Source organism: Pteropus vampyrus, unplaced genomic scaffold (assembly GCF_000151845.1).
Source record: "Pteropus vampyrus isolate Shadow unplaced genomic scaffold, Pvam_2.0 Scaffold75, whole genome shotgun sequence".
Taxonomy (NCBI): Eukaryota; Metazoa; Chordata; class Mammalia; order Chiroptera; family Pteropodidae; genus Pteropus; species Pteropus vampyrus.
This window is the reverse complement of record NW_011888856.1, coordinates 1,203,593-1,224,688: the sequence shown is the minus strand read 5'-3', so window position 1 is coordinate 1,224,688 and position 21,096 is coordinate 1,203,593. Positions and strand designations below refer to the sequence as shown.

At 36.5% G+C, this 21,096-nt stretch overlaps 1 protein-coding gene and 1 pseudogene across 2 annotated transcripts in view; one reads left to right on the top strand and one right to left on the bottom strand.

Moving 5' to 3' along the window:
• The window catches only part of AVL9 (AVL9 cell migration associated), a 39,199-nt gene that overhangs the window by 16,395 nt on the left and 1,708 nt on the right, over positions 1–21,096 (bottom strand). Inside the window, exons 2-10 of one of the 2 annotated variants that reach the window (XM_011362467.2) lie at positions 17,239–17,359; positions 15,814–15,899; positions 13,975–14,046; positions 11,059–11,148; positions 10,249–10,315; positions 9,044–9,084; positions 8,276–8,314; positions 4,422–4,491; positions 3,578–4,126 (exon numbers count right to left, since the gene is read on the bottom strand). In XM_011362467.2, the coding sequence (XP_011360769.1) occupies positions 3,578–4,126; positions 4,422–4,491; positions 8,276–8,314; positions 9,044–9,084; positions 10,249–10,315; positions 11,059–11,148; positions 13,975–14,046; positions 15,814–15,899; positions 17,239–17,359 (1,135 nt within the window). The remainder of the gene's footprint in view (positions 1–3,577; positions 4,127–4,421; positions 4,492–8,275; positions 8,315–9,043; positions 9,085–10,248; positions 10,316–11,058; positions 11,149–13,974; positions 14,047–15,813; positions 15,900–17,238; positions 17,360–21,096) is intronic. The other variant, XM_023532022.1, reaches the window with a different exon arrangement.
• LOC111741272 lies at positions 11,967–12,085 on the top strand (annotated as a pseudogene).

Genomic DNA, 21,096 nt, shown 5'->3' with positions numbered 1-21,096 from the left:
GTTTTGGAACCATTTGAATATTGAACCGTATGAAAGTATTACGTGTTTATAAAATTATTTACAATAGTAGTTCAAAATAGCTTTAAAATGTTGCCATCATTGCTTTTAATGATGATTGGTTTAGCCTAAATCCCTTACAGGTCCTTAACATACAGCGATAGCAGGGGCGTGGGTCTTTTCGTACCCTTCACACCCAGTCCACCCCCTATTTTCCATTTTTGTAGGGTACTTTACCTCTCATATTTGGAAGCAACCTGAATGTCTATTGAAGGATGAGTGGATAAATGAAATGTGGTAGATACATACAATGGACAATTATTCAGCCTTAAAAAAGGAAGGAAATCCTGTCATAAGCTCCAACATGGATGAACCTTGAGGGTATTCTGTTAACTAGGCCAGTTACAAAAAGATAAATTCTGTATGATTCCATTATATGAGTTACTTGAAGTAGTCAAATTCATAGAAATAGAAAGAACAGTGGTTGCCAGGGGCTGGGGTAAAAAGAGGATGGCGGTTGTCATTTCATGGGTCTGCAGTTTCGGTTTTGCAAGATGAAAAACTTCTGGAGATCTGGGGCACAACAACGTGCACGTAACTTAACACCACTAAACCGTGCACTAAAAAGGGTGGATTTTGTTCTATGCCACAATTAAAACCCACATCTCAGCTTGGTAGATCTGGGAGACACTGTGTGCCTTCTTCTCTGCCACTTGGAAGGGCTGCGACATGATCAGGACCAAATGTCATTTGCTCATCTCGCCTCTGGTCAAGGATGATGAGCATGTTCATGAATCGAAAGCCTCCATATCATAGGGATGCCAGTTCTCTCCAAAACTGATCTAGAATTTAAAGGTAATCCTTATCAAAATCTCAACCCGTGTGATCGCAACTTAGGAACTTAAGTTGATCCTAAAATTCATGTGGAAATGCAAAGAGCTGAAAACTGCTAAGAACAGTAACAAGAGGGGAAGCCTTTTCTCCGCCTGACAGTGTGGGACTGCCCCAGGGACAGACACGCCCATGGAGCAACAACTAAAATCCAGTAACATGATCATATGCAAAAATTAATTCCAGGTAGATAAAAACCAAAATGTAAAAGTCAAAACTATAAAGCTTAAAAGATAATTTAGGAGACTTTTTATGGCCTTGACGTAGGAGAGGATTTCTTAAATTTAAGACCGCCAAAGCAGTCCCCATAAGATAAAAGATTCATCAACAGAAAAGATATCTGAAATATATGAAGTCCGACGAATCACTGACGACAAGGGAGATAATCCAGAAGCTTTGAACAAGTACTCCAAAGGGAAATCCAAATGCTTAACAAGAATAGGAAAAGACGTTCAACCTCAACAGTGATTACTGAAAAAATGCAAACTAAGCTACAAGATACCATCGGATTGGCTAAATGTTAAAAAGTCTCACAACGGCAAGTATAATGAGAAGGTGGGGCAAGGGGGCACCCCCATGCACTGTTGTGGGAGTGGAAACTGTCACCACCACTTTACAAACCCCGACAGTAGCCAATCTCCTCTCCCTCAGCACCCCAGCTTCTTCCTTACACTTCCTAAATCAGCTCCCTGGAAAGGCTCAAGCACGTTTTAGAATCGGCTACCGACAGCATTTACATAGTAAGCCTAACCTCTAAGACTGACATGAAGGCATCATCCTCAGGCAATTTCAAGTACCAGAGAGCCTGGAAAGCTGGAGAGACAGGGAGTCTCCTCCGGACATAACTGTTTTATCATGCAGAAGTCTGTGTCCATTTATTCATATACCGAGTCAGGAGACCAGTCGGCTTATTATTCTCCTCAAGGCTCACTGTGCCACTTCGGCAGTATTCTCCAGGCACCCAAGCTTCTCTCTGGCTATTTTTGAAATTACTTTTCAAGCTGTCTGCTAACCTAATCCCTTCTGTACAAGCATTTTAAGATCTTCAAGAAAAAAAGAGTCTGAAGACTATTCACTTTTAAGAATATTTCATATTCCGAAGTTACCAACATGAAAGAATCGACATGTGTATTTGAAAATGTGATTAAACAACAAATTAGATTTTAATCAGTACATAATAAAACATACAGAAAAACGTTTTATCTACCATCACGATGGTGGTAAGCCCGTCATATATTTAGTACTGGTATAATGAGCACAAATAGAATATTCAGTCAACATGGTTTATTGACAGCACAAAATGTATGTTTACAATGCTTTAATTCAGCAACCTCACTGACAAAAACAAAATCCCTCCCCAGTTAATCTCTCTCTCGATAACTCCACAATGATAACCCCACTATGATAACAATTAGAGGTGGGGGAGTCCAGGGGGGACAGCAAAGTAAGGGCCCCAAAAAGTATAGGTAGTCATGACACCCACATGTGACTTTGGAAAACCCACAATTCATGGCTACTGTCTATACCTGGTCTTTTGAGAACTCTGAGTTCTTTGCCCAGGTTCCTAAATCCCAGTTTTCAGAAATTGTGCTTGGGTTCAATCGTGTAACCGATTAGGATAATTCAGAGTCCCCCAACAGGCCACGAAGTGAACAAAGACAACATTCTCTGTTAATTACTTGGCGATACTAACTTGGAGCAAGTACTTCTTTGCAAAGCTGGATAAACCCAAAAAGAATTAATCGTAGAGTATGGTGGAAGAAGAAAGACACGGTCCAGTCTATACTCCCCATCTTCCTTTTCCCTATAAAGTTTTACTTCATGCATAAAAGATGTTATTTAGAGAAAAACATAAGACTTTGCTCTAGCTCCTGGAAAGATGTACCTGTCTTTCATGGTGGAATGCAAAATCACGAACGCAAGAATTTAGAGCCTAGGACGGTGCCTGGCACAAATAAAGACAAGAAATACTCGCTGACTAAGGAATGAAATGGAATTTCTATTTTTCTGCTCCATTTTGAAAAATAATTCAAGAATGGCAATAAAATAAGTAGTGTTTCCTGAATAGGATGAAAACAAAATCCAAATAACGTAGCTTCTATAATCATAATGTATTACTGACATTAACGAATGATATCCTGGGATATAAGACCCCGAATTAAAGATTCAAATTAATTTACCATGTTGTGTTTTAATTTATTTTAAAAATTTACAAATACATTTTGAATGGGTTTTCATAAAAAGATTAAAACAATTTTAGGGAAAGTTAACCAAAGCACTCTATTCCATGTTATAAGGCATAATATTTCAGTTATCCATCTCAGCATTTTTTTCCTCATAAATTTGTAGCTTTTGGAATTGTAGTATTTTTATATATTCATTAAGTGAAATTAAGACTATCTGGAGTTTCTCAATTCATCCTTTTTCAAAAATAAACCTGAATGATTAAAAACAGACCCAATGTAGTGATGGCTGGTATCTACTAAGCTTCCAAACTTTTCCAGTGAAAACTCTGTGAATTAGTGTAACCCTAGAGCCTTACACTATGGGCACAGACACCACAGCATGATACATTTGGTATGTATTTTAGTTTTCAAGGAAAATTTTCAGACCTGAAAATGTGCTCAACACTAACGGTTAAATTCTAAAAGGATTCTGTCAGATTCTTTAGGGGCTCAATAAAGGACATTACACTTTACCTTTGTGAAGATGGCTAGGGGCATGCCATACTGGTCCTCTTCCAAACCGGAAATCAGCCCTGGTATGAGGACCACCTGGCCCGTATTAGCTTGAGGCTGTACAGTAATCGGAGGGCTGTCTGAGGGCACTGACTCCTTTGGAAAAGAGTTTGTCTGTTCTGACCCCACTTGTTCCGTTTCCTTCAAGGTGGGGTCCTCTAAGATACTAGGATCCAAGGTCTCCCAGTCACTTTCTGAAGACTCTGGAGATGGACGAGAAGGAGGTTTCAAATATTGATTGGTATCACTGAGTTCCTGTCCTTTGCTGCTGTCAGCTTCTACTTGGAACAAAGGTTCTTCAGTCTTGATGGCCACATCTCCTCCGTGGTTTCGTGTCATAAATTTCTTGACAGTTTCCGAGTTGGTGTTTGAAATGTTAGGAGCAGACACAGAAGCAAAATCATCCGCAGGGGGATTACTTTCATGAAGTCCAGCATCTTCAGACATACTCTTTCGGGGTCTGTACTGAGAACAGTCACTGAGACCATGTTCGATCATGCCTAAAACATAAAACATTGGAGAACAGCTTGGCTTCTAACGAGGTGGAAGCAAATAAGAGTTGTATATTCCCTTCTAAATAGAACTCTCCAATAAAAATTTTAATAAGTTATGCTTATACACATTCTAATAAAAAAAAAGAAAATCTCAGATAAAAAAAACTATTGTCAAAATGAAAATGTCATATTAAAACAGAAATGTTAACCCTAATGAGTTTATCCTTGAAAACGTTTTTATTATTGAAAAGTTCCAGTACTAGTCAAACAAAAGAAACAGTAGATACTGCTACTCGCTTACCTGGAAAAAGGGATAACACAGTCATCAGGGCACCCACCAATTTATTCACTGGAGAAATATAAAAGAGAACCTAAAAGAGAGCCCATCAAAATCAAATTAGAAAACCTGAGACCATGTGATACTTAAAAAAGAAAAAAAGAGGGGAAAGAAACTTTTCTTTATAGAAGAATAACAGCTATCGGTACAGATTTAATGAGAGGATTAGAAAATCACCAAGCATCCACCCAGATTCAGGTAAAAATTACCAACGGATGCTAAAACTACTGTGAAAGGTTGTTGGGCAACAGAATATTCACACAGATGCAAATTTACCATCCCGCAGATTACCTATTAATTGCAAAGGGCAAAACAAGTACTTTAATATGAAGAAAGTTGGCAACCACTACATTAATCAAATGATCAACCAATTATGGGCCTCCTGATGTGATGCCTGAGGACACACCAACACCTCTACAGCATTCTTGCCAAAAAAGTTTAATCTAGAGCCAGCCACAAGAAAACAATAGGACAAATCTAATCTTATAATGCAACTAGTCTGTATTCTTAAAAAAAAAAAAAAAAAAAAAATGAGGGGGTAGAACTGTTTGGCATTAAAGAAAGCTAACAATGCAATACATGATCCTTGGTCTCCAGACTGAAAAAAAAAACAAAACAACAACTGACTTATAGGACATCATTATGACATCCGGGGAAATTTTTAAATGGACTATACATTAGAAATCATTCACTGTATCAATGTTAAATTTCTTGAGTGTGAAAATGCTGTTTAGGTTATGTAGACACATATCCTTATACTTAAGAAATATATCCTAAAGTATTCAGGTATAAAGTATTATGATATCTACAAATTTCTTTAAAATTATGATTCATGGGGAAAAATAAACATACAGTATAAAGCAATGTAATGCAAAAGCGGTAAAGTGTTAACAGGTAAATATAGATTAAAGATGTGAAAATGTTCCTTATATTATTCTATCAACTTTTCTATGTTTGACATTTTTCATAAATAACAATTGCAAAAAAAATCAGAAACAGGATTCAGTTAGATATGACACTAAAACTAACACGGGTAATAATCACATTAGTTGAAAAAACAAGCATGAGATTTGCTTAGGTGAGATGTCTTTCCTTTTTTAACAAATCATTTAGGGACACTAAACTACTGTTTGACAGCACAGCACCCATGTATAGAAACCAAGTGTTGCGTTAAAAGATGTCTTTATCAAATCAACATTCAAAGAATGTACCCCTGATTGATTTGCCACATTACATAAAGTTTACTTGTTCATAAATGCCACTGCATGTGTCTAGGCTAAAGCATTATTTTGCAGAGCTTTCGTTTCAGATACGTTGCTCTATGTTGCAATGTAAAACATTTTTTATTATGGATTGCAATAAAAAAGTTTGAAACCTATAACTCGACAACAAAAAAACAAACAACCTGATTAAAAAATAAGCAAAGGACCTGAACAGACATTTCTCTAAGAAAGATATACAAATGGCCAACAAGCACGTGAAATGATGTCAGTGTTATTCATCATTAGGAAACACAAATCGAACCAGGAGACACTGCCTCACCTGTAGGATGGCTACTATCAAAAACTAGAAAATGGCAAGTGTTGATTAGGAAGTGGAGAAACTGGAACCCTTGTGCATTGCTGGTGGGAATGTAAAACGGTGCAGCCATTATAAACAGTATAATAGTTCTTCGAAAAACTTAAAATAGAACTACCATATGATCCAGCGATCTTACTTCTGTGTTTCTATCCAAAAGAACTGAAAGCAGGGTCTTGAAGAGATATGTGTACACCCATGTTCATAGAAGCATTATTCATGACAGCAACACAAGTGTCCATAGATGAATGCATGGATTAAAAAAATGTGGTACGTACAAATAATGAAACATAATTCAGCCTTCAAAAGGAAGTAAATTCTGACACATGTATGTGGATGAACCTTTAGGACATTATGCTAAGTGAAATAAGCCGGTCACAAAAAGACAAGTATGGTATGATTCCACTTGTATGAGGAAACTAGTCATAAAGACAGGAAGTAAAAGAACAGTTGCCAGGAGATGGCGGGGGACGACCGGGGAGTTATTGTTTAATGGGTACAGAGTTTCGGTTTTACAGAGTGAAAAGTTCTGTGGATGGTTACGACAGCACAACAAGGCGCTTATTACCACTGAACTGCACACTTAAAAATGGTTAAGATGGTGAATTATGTTTGTGTATTTTACAACACTAAAATATTTTTTAAAAGGTTAAACATTGTACTAGTATATGTTAGATTCATTCTTTTTTTATTTTTTTTCTGTTAGAAGGAATACACAGTCATTACAGAAACTAGAACACAGAGAAGTATCTCCTTCTTAAAAATATAACCTATTTCTCACCAAACTATTGATGTCTTTCCTTCTAGTCTCTTTTCAAAAAATACACATTTATTTATGAAATTGGGATCATGGCTTGATATGTAGTTGGACAAACTTTTTTACTTAATATGACATAAAACATCTTTACAACAATTAAAAATCACAGAATCTGTTGTTTGGAATTATATACAGTATACAATATAAACCATTATTTATTCACTGAAAATTCATTCTTAAAAATGATTCTGTGATAGAATCTCTTAGATAGTGCTTTGCGTCCAACTCAGATTAATTCTGGGATAAAACTCTTATCTAAGAGGAGAATTATTGGGCAAAAGGAAATAAAAATTTTAAGGTCATGAACCATACTGGATATTGTGAATGGCTGACTTTCCAACATTCGTCCCACCCTACTCCACTGAGCACAGTAATATGGGATATAAAACTGGCTGGTCCCAGATACAGGGAAGCCTCTTGATTAGTCTAAACCAGAGGTCAGCAAACTTCTCTTATAAAGGGTCAGATAGCAAGAGCTTTTCCTCTGCTGGCCATATGGTCTCTCGAGCACTACTCAACTCCGCCACTGCAGTGCAAAAGCAGCTGTCTACAAAAGTGTTCGAATGGGTGTAACTGAGTTCCAATAAAATTTTATTTATAAAAATAGCTTGGTGGGCCAGATTTGGCCCTGGGGCTTAGTTTGCAAACCTTGATCTAAAATCCTTGATACAAATCTGGTCTAAAATCATGGCAATCCCACCCTTTGTAGTAGAGAGTGGTCTGGAACCCAAGTAGAAGCCAATCACTCTGGGAACAGTTACTGCTTCAGGGTAAGCAGATGGCCTCAGAGGCCCCGAACAAACTGAAAGGAAGGGTTCTTACTAAATAGTCTGGAAAGAGTTCTCGCTTCTGCCACTAGGTATAACTGAGGAAGTATATAACCGGATTACTCTTGACAGTTATCCGATACCATGAGGGAAGCCAGGCTTAGGAAAAAACTAGCACTGTGAATTGTAGAGCAAAGAGATGGGAAAAATCTAGGTACTTAATTACACTGTTGAACCATTCTGTCAACCAATCCTGAAGTCTGAAAGAAGCCACTATATTACTTTGTTATTTAAAGCAGTTTAAACTGGGTTTTCTGTTACCGGCAGTCAAAATCATTCTGGAGAGCATGTGAAATTTTGCTCCCGGCATATGTCTATCATCAGTTTGGCTCAAATAAACTCTTTTAAAATTAAAAAAACAAACAAATAAAACAAAAAAACCCAACCAAACGCCATTCTGATAACTGAATGCTGTCAAACTTTCCCCAAGATTGCATGAATTTATACTTCTATAATAGTGAACAAAAACATGGACTTCAGTTCACAACAATTTGATAGTCAAAAAAGTTAATTTATACTTTACCATTAGTTTTAGTTTTATATAGTATTTAAAGAATGTCAATAAATGTGAAATAGTCCATTCCTTCAAATCTCACCTTTTTTTCGAGAAGAATTAGTTTAAACAGAATTAAGACCTAATGAAAAAAAATAATAAATGTTATATTAAAACAAGAAACACAAGCCTATTATTCATTTATTTGCCTTTTTTCCTCTTTGAACATAACTATATATCATTTACTCAATAAATAAGTGCTTAAAAAATACACTGAAAATTATGAACTTATACTGAGAAATATTATGTGTCCTCTAGAAAACGTGAGAACCACTCAAATCTCTAAAATGTGCTTTCTGGAGGAGTTGTGCCATTTTAGCCTGACATAGTGAAAGCTCCTTTAAAGGGGCAGGAACTATTCGTTTATTTCTGAATCTGTCCAGAGCATTTGTACAGCAGATATTCAGTAAATGCTCATTAAATGAATGATCAATGTGTATATGCCAAGATATGCTTTAGTAATAAAGGTCAGAAGGCATAAATATAGATATTTCGCTGGAAAGTTTTTCCGTTTCAGGACAACATATAAAACGTTCTGCAAGATTACATGTTTCTTTCCATTCTAATTTCATGGTCTCCGAAATTACAAAGACAATAGAAAAAGTATCTTGTCCTGCACAAAAATAAACAGGTGATAGAAATTTCTATCACACAAGCACTACCGACACTTTTGACTGTATCATTGAGAGATGTCTTAGAAGAACTAAGACATGGTTATGCCACAATCTGCACTTGACCGCGTAGCACATGGCGTTCGCCCAGTTAAATGAACACAATTTTAGTAGATCATAAATTAAATAAGGTATCATACCTTGTGTCGAAAATGAAGCACAAGATCTCGAGGAGACAGACCTACGATGTTAACAAAAAAGCTAATCTATAACTACAACTTACTGTTTTTGGCAAACAAAGGTTTTCTACTCTCAAAGGAAAGGCAATAAAAAAAAATGCGGGAATATGGAATATGCAAATATTAAAATATTTATTAGTATTTGATGTACTTGGAATTTATCAAGTTACTATTAATAGTTAAACATAGCACTGTCCAGCAGAACTTTCTGCAATGACGAAAGTGTCTAAACCTGCACTGTCCGATCCAGTAGCCACATGTGGTCAACGAGCACTTGAAATGTGGCAAGTGTGACTGACAGATGGACTTTTCAATTTTATTTAATTTTTATTAATTCTAATCTAAATGTAAAGAGCACAGGTGACTAGTGGCTACTGTTGTGGACAGTGCAGCTCTAACACCTTCTCTGCAGTCTACAAACATTTTACAAATTATACAAGCCTAGGATTATGAAAGTTATACTCCAGTGGCAATCATTTAGACATGGTTTTCAGTCACTGCACTCCATAGAATGGTATTTCTGAATTGCAGTCTTCTCTGACTATTTGCCATGGGACAAGAGAAGATAATTTAGAGAAAATATGTCCTCAGAATAGGAGGTTTGTAACCGGCTTACACTGCACACAGGATTGCAAAAGTCAACTACCAGTTCGGCTACTTATTGAGTGAGTATAAATCACTACGTGATTAAAAATTTTTTTTAATCATGAAAAAGTTATTTACTGAGTGCCTACTGAGTACCTTGGACACCAATATATATTCTGGGTTGTCAAATAGTATAAATTCAACAAAACTCCCAACTTGATAAAATCTTAGCATAAAAAGCTAAGCAGATCTCTCTCTTGCTCCCCCCACTCTATTATGACAAGAAATTAGCCTGGTCAGCACTAATGTAAGGAAAAGCAAAAGACTTCGATTACTATTCTGAATAGAAGAAACGTGCCTCACATAATAGTTGTGAATACTGGCACAGGTAGGTTATCATCTTTGTCAATAGAAATAAATACTGTCTAAGAAGATATTTAAAGCAGCAGCAGCAGCATCAAACGTTGAAGGATTTAGATCCTATATAGAAATGTAATTCTGATCATGAAGTTTTACATGTAATTCAGTGTGCCAAACAACAAGGAATGAAGGTACTTCTGACTTGTAAAAAGGCTACTTACCAAGATATACTTGGGATCCTTCTAAAGAAGTTCCTCCCAAGGAACTATTCATGTGTTCATAAAGCTCCTATAAAATACAGAATCAGTTTAGACATTTAACTATCATTTTACACACTGAATTAGAGATACGATGATCAGGAAAAAAATGGTTCTTTAATTGAGACGGTTTGTTTTGCCAGGCCCTAAATTTAGAAACTATCAAGGTCTCTCTGAAACCCTGCCAGCTGCCAGCACTCCCTCTAGCTCTTCCTCTACGTTGTAGATCTTGATGTACTCACATGGTGGTATGGATTCCTAGGATAAATTCCTTCTACTTCTTGGCTAAATAGCTAACTGTCCTACCCTCACTAGAATCCAGGGGAGATTCACGTTCTATACATTCATGGAACCCTGAGAAAGCATGTTATCCATCTTCAGTAAAATAGTCATGTAGTTTTTCTGGTTTTTTCTGCTATGGGGGTTAGGACCAGAAACTTGATACATAAACATACTGTGCAGTATATTAAGAAGATAAGCAAATTTAGAGAAGCAATGCCATTGCAAAAGGGCCATATCTATTAATAGAAACATCTGTAGTAATTATAGTCATTTGTAGTCATTATTTTCTAATAAATGACAGTTTGGTTAAATGCAATAAGTATGAATTGTACATTTTAGGCAGATCTCTGGCCTTCAATGTTATTTCAAAGAAGAATGTCTTTCTTAAGTTAATAAATGACTATCTTTTATCACAATATTACTGAGATTTACTTGACTCACAAATCTGTCTTCTTTGTGGCCAAACACATCTATAGAGGAATATAAAGTTACCTTTAGAATGGAAATTTGGGAAAAATCCTTCTCTTCAAAATACGCATGTGTAATGAGTTGAAGTTTTGCTTGAAGTAAGCCATAGAGAGGCTTAAAGAAAAAAAATTACCATTAGTTTGATAATAGTAACATCTCACAACTTCTTAAAGAGAATAGGAAGAAAAAAATAACTCTCAATTTTAGTATCTTATTATTCACAGCTGAAAGCTATTAAGTCACTTGTTCTAGCTCTTTGGCTGCAGTTGAAAAGTGTCTGACACGCTCAGAGTGCAGTGGTTGAGAGTGTGGGCACACACCTCCTGGGTCTGCTCCATCACCCAGCCGCGTAACTCTGGGCATTTCGCCTCTCCACACCTGCCTGCTGATGTGAACGTGGGTATATGAAGAGACAGAGCATCTGGCCGAGTTGTTTTCAGAATTAAATAACACAGGGAAAAGCACTTAGTGGAGTATCTGGCACACAGAAAGCACTTAAACATTAGCTATTATTATTTAAATAATTTAAAACATATTTTAATTCTGCACGCTGTTCTGCTGACTTGTAGAGGCATTTAATCATCCTTATAGCAGCTAGTTCTTATATCTAGTTCAACATTCATAATTAAATTTAAGTTCATTTCCCTTTTTTGTCCCCTACAGAGGCTCAGAACAATTAGTCTGTGTCCTCTATCATAATATTCTTTTGTATACTTGAACAAAGTTACTCCTTAGTTCTTATTTTTCCTATTTAAGGCCTTCTTCTACTGTTTTTATCCTTTTATTCCTAATCTTCTTTTCCCGATGTTTTCTGATTTTTATGTCCTTTTTAGTCTATAAAGGCATTTACCAATGCCTTTATAGTCTAATTAGTTAAAACAAGTCTAACCAATGTACTGCATACCTGAAACTAACATAAAATTTAAAAATAGGTTTATGGGCATGCCACCCTCAACATGCCCGATCCCATCTGATCACGGAAGCTAAGCAAGGTTGGGCCTGGTTAGTACTTGGATGGGAGACCACCTAGGAAGACCAGGTGCTATAGGCATTAAAAAAAAAAAAAAAATTAAAAATAAAAAAACCAATGATGGAATATTTCCCCCTCAATATTTCTGTTAATATGTCATTATTATCATCTAAAGATAAAATCAACATATTTTATACTTGAAACTACTTTAAAATTTTAAAAATTAACATATTTTAATATATAAACTACAATGCACTATGAACCACCAAACTTTTCTGTGCGAGCTAGCTCTCCCCATCCCCCATGATAAATCCAGATAAAACTGGATTTTTACCCCAGTTTTATCGCTTAGTGGTTACATGTCTATGAGACTTAGATATTTTTTCCCTGAAATATATTTATAAAGTGAGAACAGTAAATACTTGTTATCTCACTGCTGTTATGAGGAGTAAAATGACAATTCTATCTAAAAAGTATCTGGTTTAGAATACCTAATACCTAACATATAGGTACTTGATATGTGGCATTTATTGTTATTATAATTGTTCTTTTAAGAATGCTTCCTCGGTAAGCCTTTCGACTTGTTGCATTTGCTCTAATATCTAGTACTCCTATGCTTCCTCTTCTTTGGTCATCTGTCCCAGTATAAAAAAAGTAATTCACTGATGTATATGTTTCAGGTTACCCTTTTAGAAACTGTACAGGGATCAGATTAGCAATCTTATCAATTTTCTGATACTGGGGTCCTTTATAAGCCCTTTCTTTTCTAGGAGACAACTCTTGCCCTATATTTAAAATTATTATCTTGGAAGAAATATCCTTATCCTCAAAATCTTATTATTACGGCCCATGGTATTAAATTATTATTATTTAGAGTTTTGTATTTTTTTAAGCTTCGCAATAAAATCCCAAATAAATCCTATTTTGCAAAGCACAACTTATATTAAGCAAACTACGTTTAAATTGTCTCTGGATATAAGAAATTTGACAATTGCAGAAGAAATAATTAAAACCTACACACATTTGGTGAGTAGGCTAATGAAATATTCTCAATTTTGGTTTAGGTTAACTGCAGAAACACTTGTATTCAGTAATCATATGGATCTATGGTACTTAATATGATGGAGACCAGGATTTTTCCCCACAAAGAGATTTTGGGGTACTATATAGTACACGTAGAATTATTTGGTGTTACTGGTAAAAGTGTTATAATCCAATTAGTAATAAAAATGGAACATCACAAATAATTTAACGAAGAGAGCTATGAAAAATAAGAAATGTTATATATTTCTTTTCAAAAATTAAAGTTAAAATTGTACATTTTATGATTATGCATCTGACCAAATTGTACATAGAAGAAACAATTTTAAAGTAGTTATAGTACAACTGATTACCTCATTTCCTTTCATCATTTTAAGTTTCTAAAGACCAAGTTAAGGCTACAATTTTTTTTTTCAGATTTTGTTTTTAAAAATTTTTAAGTTAATCATTATTTTTTTTTATGGTGACATTAGTTAATGAAATCCAGTAAGTTTCAGCTATACATTTTAACAGTACTGTATGTTTAAGGCCAAAATTTTTTCAGTATTAAGAGCCATGTACTCCTTTATCATCAATATAATCTGAGTATAATTATAATATTTTGATTTTTAGTGAAATATTTATTCGAATTCTTGAAAACAAAAGAAAATGAATAAATGAAATATGTCAACTACCTCATGTTGGTCAAGAGTCAACCTTTTCCCCAAAAAACCTATCCATTACATCTCCTTCCTCTTATCTAGTTTTGGGACAAATGAGAGCAAAGCTGCTCACAGACAACGAGGAACTGCAAGAACACAAATAATGAGCTGCTGCTGAATTTTAATGTAGTATTGTTTTCATAAATCTTATCCTAATGCCTTATCCTCAAATAAAAATCTGTCATCAATGTATAGTAAACACATTAACGAGTACATTTGGTCTCTTACCAGCTTGCTTAGGACACAAACACTTTTCTGAACGGTCTCTCTGGTGACGTCTGCTTGCCGTACTTTCAATGCCTGTTATAAACAGTTATTAGAAATATTAGAAATATTTCATTGGAATATTGAAAAATCATTATTTTTTCAACATAAATATAGCAATTCGATAGAAAAAATTTCTTGCACTTGGTTAATTAAATTCAAGAGCTTTTATTGACAATCTCAGAAAATATTTATTGAATGAATAAGTGCCAGTCGGCCAGGGCACCTTGTGCTGGAATCTGGGAGGGAATGGGAATGTAACAGTGAGGGACCATCTCTACTATCGAGGGACTTACAGTCTGATGGAGAATACTTTAGTGTAAGCTGCCACACTAATAATGCAAAGCAACCATCCTCAGTTCTGGTTTTAAGGTGGGCAGCCCTTTCAGAGACCACAGTTTCTGGGGAGAAGTGGACAGTTGATAAAAGATAAGAGATGATAAAAACAGCCTGTTTCTCCAGAGATGGAAGAACTGTCAGCAATTGTTCAGGCGGGTGTTCTGTGCTACCTGGAGTCTATCCTGCCTCCATGATTCATAAGATGCCCATGTGAGATTTCGACAGTTCTCTGCTCATAAAAAACAAGTCTTCATTTAATCAACCTCAGGTAAGACTGTGAGGGAAGTAAGAACGACTTGCCCCGCTCTAGTGTATTATCTGACATCTCCTCAGATCTGTCCTGAGGATCAAGGGGCCTCAGTGCCTTCAACTGACTGATGTCTAGTCATTAAGTCAAGTCAGCCTGTCTTCTACCTCTCTACATTGACAGGATTCATTCACCAGGTTTCATCTTATTCAAAGGGAACTAAAGTCCTTCTCCTAGGCTCTGGATCCCTCTGATATCTGGCTTATCTGTCTGGTTATCAGATGAGGCAGGAAAGACTTGGAGAAATGGGCAACACCAATATACTCTGGAGCAGGTCAGACCAGGGGTGAGGGAGATGGGTAGCGTGAAATGCCATTTAAAGGCTATGCAGACCATGAGAACTGCTGTTAACAGCAACAGCTTTAGAGAATTAATTTTACTAGTGTTTATATACACTGGAGGGCATAGAAGATGGTAAAAGGAATAGATTTCCAAGAAAGGGCAACAGCTCAATTCATCTCATATAAAAGCATGTAAGGTAACAGTTTATGAAGAAAGCAAAGCTCTAAGCTACCATGCCGAGTATCCTCACCATAAAAACAACAACAACAACAACAACAACAACAACAACAAAAAACTGCTGCTCAGAAGCACACAACGAAAGGGGGGTTACCCATCTTGGCTTATATGAATTTATTCATTAGTGTTATTATAATAATTCAGGCATTAAGCTGGCAGGTTAAGAATTATCAAAATCTTAGTTAGAATTAAGATAACTTACGAGTATTCTGAAGCTACTATAAGTACTTTCTACTACTTTTAAAAAAGGCTGCTTAAAATAAAAAAACACTCATTACCACTCCCTTTTTCTAAGTTGTGCACCAAACACTAGAAATACAAAATTCAAAGACATCTTGAAATTTAAATACAGTATTTTGAAGACAAATGTATAATTTAGGTATCCCTATCTAAAAACAATGTATAAAACATTATATGATATAAATGTAATTATAATCACCAATATCAACTTAAAAAAACATCCATGTGAGTGAATTGGTACTATTAGAGAGACAGCTACAAACTGTTCGCAAAAATTTAAAATACCACAGGCACCACATTAAAAAAAGACTATTTCCCCAAGTTTTACACTTTAAGTGGTCAATACTTAAAAAAGATTTTTGAGTGTTTTTTGTTGTTGATGATCGTAACTACTGTACCTTGGCTTCAATCTGTCGATAGCAAGAGATGCCATAGACTGTAGCTCCATTTCCATTTCTGGGTGGCAAGTGAAAAAACACAGTATCTAAGAGATACAGAGAAAAACATAAATACCAGTGTAAATTACTCTTATTAATAAATAATGAGATTTAAAGTTATTATAATGAAGTATTAAAACAAAAATGATATGTAACAAGGAACCCATACCATACTTATTTCTAGCACCACAATCACTGGTTTCTTAGAGTTCCCCTCACAACTTTACAGTTTACTCATCAGAAAAGCCCAAAAGGCTGATTTATAACAGGTCAAATTCAGACTATAATCACTTATCTTAGGAAATACTTTACACAGGATTACTCTAGATTAAAAGAAAGTAGAGAATCATAAAAACCAAAGGCAATACAGGAACCTTGAATAGGTACAAGAAATTCTTGGGACAACTGGGGAAATCTGAACACAGACTGGATATTAGGTGGTAATATAGAATTATTGATATATCTCTTCGCTGTGATAATGATATTGGAAGTTATCTTGGGAATGATATCATTCTTAGAAGATGCATGTTGAAGTCATGATGTTTACAACTGACTTTCAAAAAGTACAGGTAAAACCATACACATACACAAATATAAACATTTGTGGAATATTTGCTCTATACTATTCTTTCAACTTTTTTATAAGTTTAAGAGCTTTCAAAATAAAAAAGTTAGAATAAAAACATCTGCGAGGTTAAAATAATATATTTAACTTTTGTTAACCTGCATAGTAACATCTGCTTCATTTCAGCGAAAATTATTAAATATTAGGAAAACAGGTAATCAAACCAAGTTCAACCCAGTGTTTTGGTAGAGCCTCTAATACCCTAAGGCATAGCCCTTCGTTAAGCCAGTCAAAGCCCCCGCTTCTAGGGCGGGAGGAGACGCAGTACTGACTTCGCGGCACTGCCCTTCATTGAGGATGCTGACACGCACACAAGCAGAGCGCTGTCATAACAACGGCTCTGGGAGTGGAGAAGCAATACTAGCTCTTTGCAGGTGAGCGCTGGTGTCCCAACCTAGTAAGTGTGCAGGCACAGCCTCAATCTGCAGCTGGTGCAGGTAAGTGCTTCAGTTTGCCTCTGAGAGGAGCTGAAGTATAAATGCAGGAAATGCTACCAGTGGCAAACGTCCTATTCCCACTAATCACTTACTTTGGCCAGGGTCCTGGCGACAGTGGCTAAGGTTCACCAACCGTTACCAATATGAGCCTGGCACCGCACTAGAGATCTTCTAGTGCATGACTCGTCGTCTCCAAACAAGCATTTAAATATTTTATAAAGTCACAATAGCCCAAAGTCCTTTCATTTACCAAAGTACTTAGAATCTAAGATGTCTTGGCAGATTGAAAACTGACACGAATTGCTCCTCTCTGTGTTTACACACCTTCCTGGTAGTTGTGTGCGCCATCTGGTAAGGCAAGGAAGGGCAAATACTTCCATTCTTCAGGTAAAGTGTGACTGTCATGTCCATCTCCTGGAATCAGGGGCGGGTAAGAGAATTCAACCTAAAATGGTAAGGAATGTTAGCCAAAGGTTGTTGATCAAAGGGAGCATTTTATCATGAAAGGCAGAAATGCTTTTCAACTCTGGACAGAGGTGAGGATAAGCCATACTTGCTGACTGACACCATGACATTATCAACAAACCCACGGTATAGAGAAAAAGAAAAAAGGAGGAAAAGAAAGATTTATAAGCCTATTCTTCTTCCTGATTTAAAGGTTGTTAAATTGTAATGTGCATAAGAGGGTCGGGGGTGGTGATGTTGGTGAATGAACTGGAAATTTACATTTGGGACTTGTCATCAGATAGATGGTAAGTGACGTGATGGAGCCCCGAAGAAAATCAACACCCTACTGAACTGAGCAGAAGAGGTCCGACAGAGGAGCCTGAGAAGTTGAGCCAGGGTCTAGGTTGGCCTCCCATCACTTGGCTTCCGTGCTCCCACTACCTGTAGCTTTGAGTTTACGGTTTGCTGGAAGGGGGTAAGGGGGCAGGAATCAACATTTCAGGATACCTTTTTTTAAGATTGAGAATTGATCAATGAAAGTTCAACGAAATCTCTCTAACAGTGTGTCTTCTGGAAAGAACAGTTTTTAGTATGTGCCCCCAGTTCCTGGCATTCTCCAGGTTTTTACCATTTCATCTGTGCTTCTAATATTTTCTGTTATTTCAATAAGACTTTTGGAGAGGGGGCACAATTAAAACATGGAACTTGGGTTATCACGCAACTTTAAAATTCTAGCTGACTGAAGTAAGATCTGTTTAGGGTGACTCTGGTTGGAACGTAAAATGTGGTCAACTCATAAAGTTGCTCTCAACATAAATACGGATACTATATATACGCCAAGAATTCTCTGGGTAAAATTAAGGCAGTTCCAGGATGACTTGGGCCTAGAGTATTTATAATATTGTTTTGTGGAGGAAAAAGGGGTTCTATGGAAAGTACCCTCACAGGGTGATCTGTCACAAATCCTTAACTGGACTGGTCTTGGTGGGCAGTCACGCCCCAGGCCTGTAACTTCTTTAGTAAAGGGTTGATCTTGGCCTTAAGCAAGCACTGCCCCTTGTTTCTATGCATCTAAATTAATACATCTTTGAAATAAGCCTAACCACCCTGAGGAGAGCACATAATCTTAACTATCACGTGATCCAATCCCCGTCTTGCTTTCTCCCACCCTCATGCAATCTTCCTTACTTTCCCTCCTTAATTACAAATGCATAAAACAAAGTTATTCTCAAAAGCATCTGAGGTCTTGTTTCCTGGCAATTGTCAGTTTGGGCTCAAAAACTCACGAAAATTCTCTACAGGTTAAGATGTTTCTTACACAGACAGTTTGCGAAAATGTATTCAGAATTTCAAACAGCAAACTTTTGGGACACGACTATTTCATAAATTGTACACTGCCTGTATTATGTTGACAGCTTTCTAGAATTGTGTTGACAGTTTTCTAGAATTTTATTCTGCTGGTGTATTAACTACTGACAAATCTCCCTGCATTTGGAAACTGCTGAACTTGCTAATCAAGTTAAAAATGGTTCACACAAACTCTTTTCTATGTCTACACATATACAACAATTGTAAAGGCTACAGAGCATTGTCTCATATTAATCAATCCTCTATTGTTGAACATTTCTTTCTAATTTTTCTTTTCTTTTTTTTACATTATAAACTATTCAGTACTATTCAAGTGTGGTATAATAAAAACGTGTGATCTTTGTCCCTGGTCCTGGCTCAGAGCTCCTAAAACCTCTGGAATTTCTCAGAGATGGGAGCATCTTTTGTTGTTCATAACAAGATCCTTTCAACCCTACCAGGGTTTATGCTAATGAGGTGACTCTTGGTGGTGCGGGGTGCTCAATTAGCTTCAGGATAAGGGCCTGGTCCCCAGAAAGACCAAACTTTGAACTCTCTGAAGGTCCATTGAGTTCACTAGTGGCTAATGATTTAATCAATAACATCTATGCAATGAAACCTCCATGAAAACTCCTAAATGATGGGGTTCAGGGAGCTTCCAGTTTGATGAAGACACTGAGGTGCTGGGAGGGTGGTGTGCCCAGAGAGGGCATGGAAGGGCCATGCCACTCCCCCATACCTTGTCCTATGCATCTCTTCCATATGGCTGTTGCAGAGTTGAACCCTTTATAATAAACCAGTAAGAGTTAAGTGACTGAATCCTTTTATTTCATTCACAGTTCTAATATACCTTCAGTAGATGTGGTCTCCCAGTTCATAGAAAAAAGCAGTAATAAATGAAAAGCAGAGAGGAAGCTAAAAACTACACGATGCTTCGGGTCAACACTAAGAAGTAACTGCTAACTGCTCTGTCACCTCCATCTCTCTGACTATCAAAAGCCTAGCTGAGTCAGAGGCACAAGAAAAACACTCTATGTTAAAATAAACAGAGAAGCCAGAGTACAACATGTGATACTTGTTCTGAAGGCAGAATCATCCAGACTAACTTAAACTGTGTTCAGTATATTCTGCTTCACAATCCATGTCTGCTTCTTGGTTATATATTCCCATTTTTCTTGTTGTATCTGGAATTGAGCCCAGTTCTGTACTGAGGTCTCTTCTCCCCTATTTCAACAGCTTTTCTTAATAAAACATGTTTTTATCACTTAAACTATTGTTTAGCTCTGGTTTTCCTGATAGTGCCAATTAGCTGTGTAAGGATGCTTAAGTCACTTAACATTTCTGGGTTTCAGTTTTCTTGTCTGTAAATTTAAAAGAGCTGGAGTAGACGATCTCGAAGAATCCTTGCCAGGTCTAAAACTGTCATGAAGAATTCTGGTAGAGGAAAATGAAGTACAGAAAACTAAACGATCTTGACTTGCAGGAAGTCTGGGAGCTGTGAGGCCAGGACATCAGCCAGGTCTTCTGACGCCCAGCATAGTGTTTATTTCATAATAAACCTTTACCTCAAACCCAGTCATCTTTACCTCAGTGCTGAAACCAAAAACCAGACGCATCTGGAGAAACGCCAGGGTGGTACTTCTGCCTAAAGTGCCTCTTTCATCATACGATCTGTTGTTCAGTTTTCTTTAATGTCTAAGCAACATTACGTTTTGTTTTCTAAAAACTTTCCTTTCTGGAAATATAAATTATATTACTTTAGCCAATAAAACAGATACAAAACAGGATAATTAATCTTGACTTTAGACGACAGCAAAAATTAAAAGATTTTATTCTATCTCCTACCAATATTTCCTTCTTTTTTGTCTTAAAAAGCCCCACTCAGTTTGGTTTGTAAGTAGCCCCCACTTTTTACTTTACCCTAAAAGACTCCTAAATGCCACATGGCCCAGCAGAACCAACACATGGTGCCAGAGCAATTCTTACTCCCGGGCTGTTTTGCAGTGTGACCTCGGCAAGGTCATTTTACTTCCTCCAAGCGTCAGTTACCTCACCCACAACCAAAGGAAGTTATAAAGTGACAATTAAGATCAAAGATGTTAAAAAAAAAAAAGAGCAAAGACGTGAAGTTTTAAAGAATTAAAAATCTAATGATGATGAATGCCGTGTTTGCATGCCATTATACAAAATGCAAATATCTATTCTCTTAGCTCTAAATATAGGGCCACATTTAAAAAACATATTCTACAGCTGCTTGGAATTTTTTTTAATACCACACTGAATAATGCCACTTCCTCCTTGGGATCTTCCTATGCCATTTTTACCTGAGGGACAAGGACTTTGATATATTTTAAAGTTAAGCAGTCTTTAAAACACATGCAAACACAA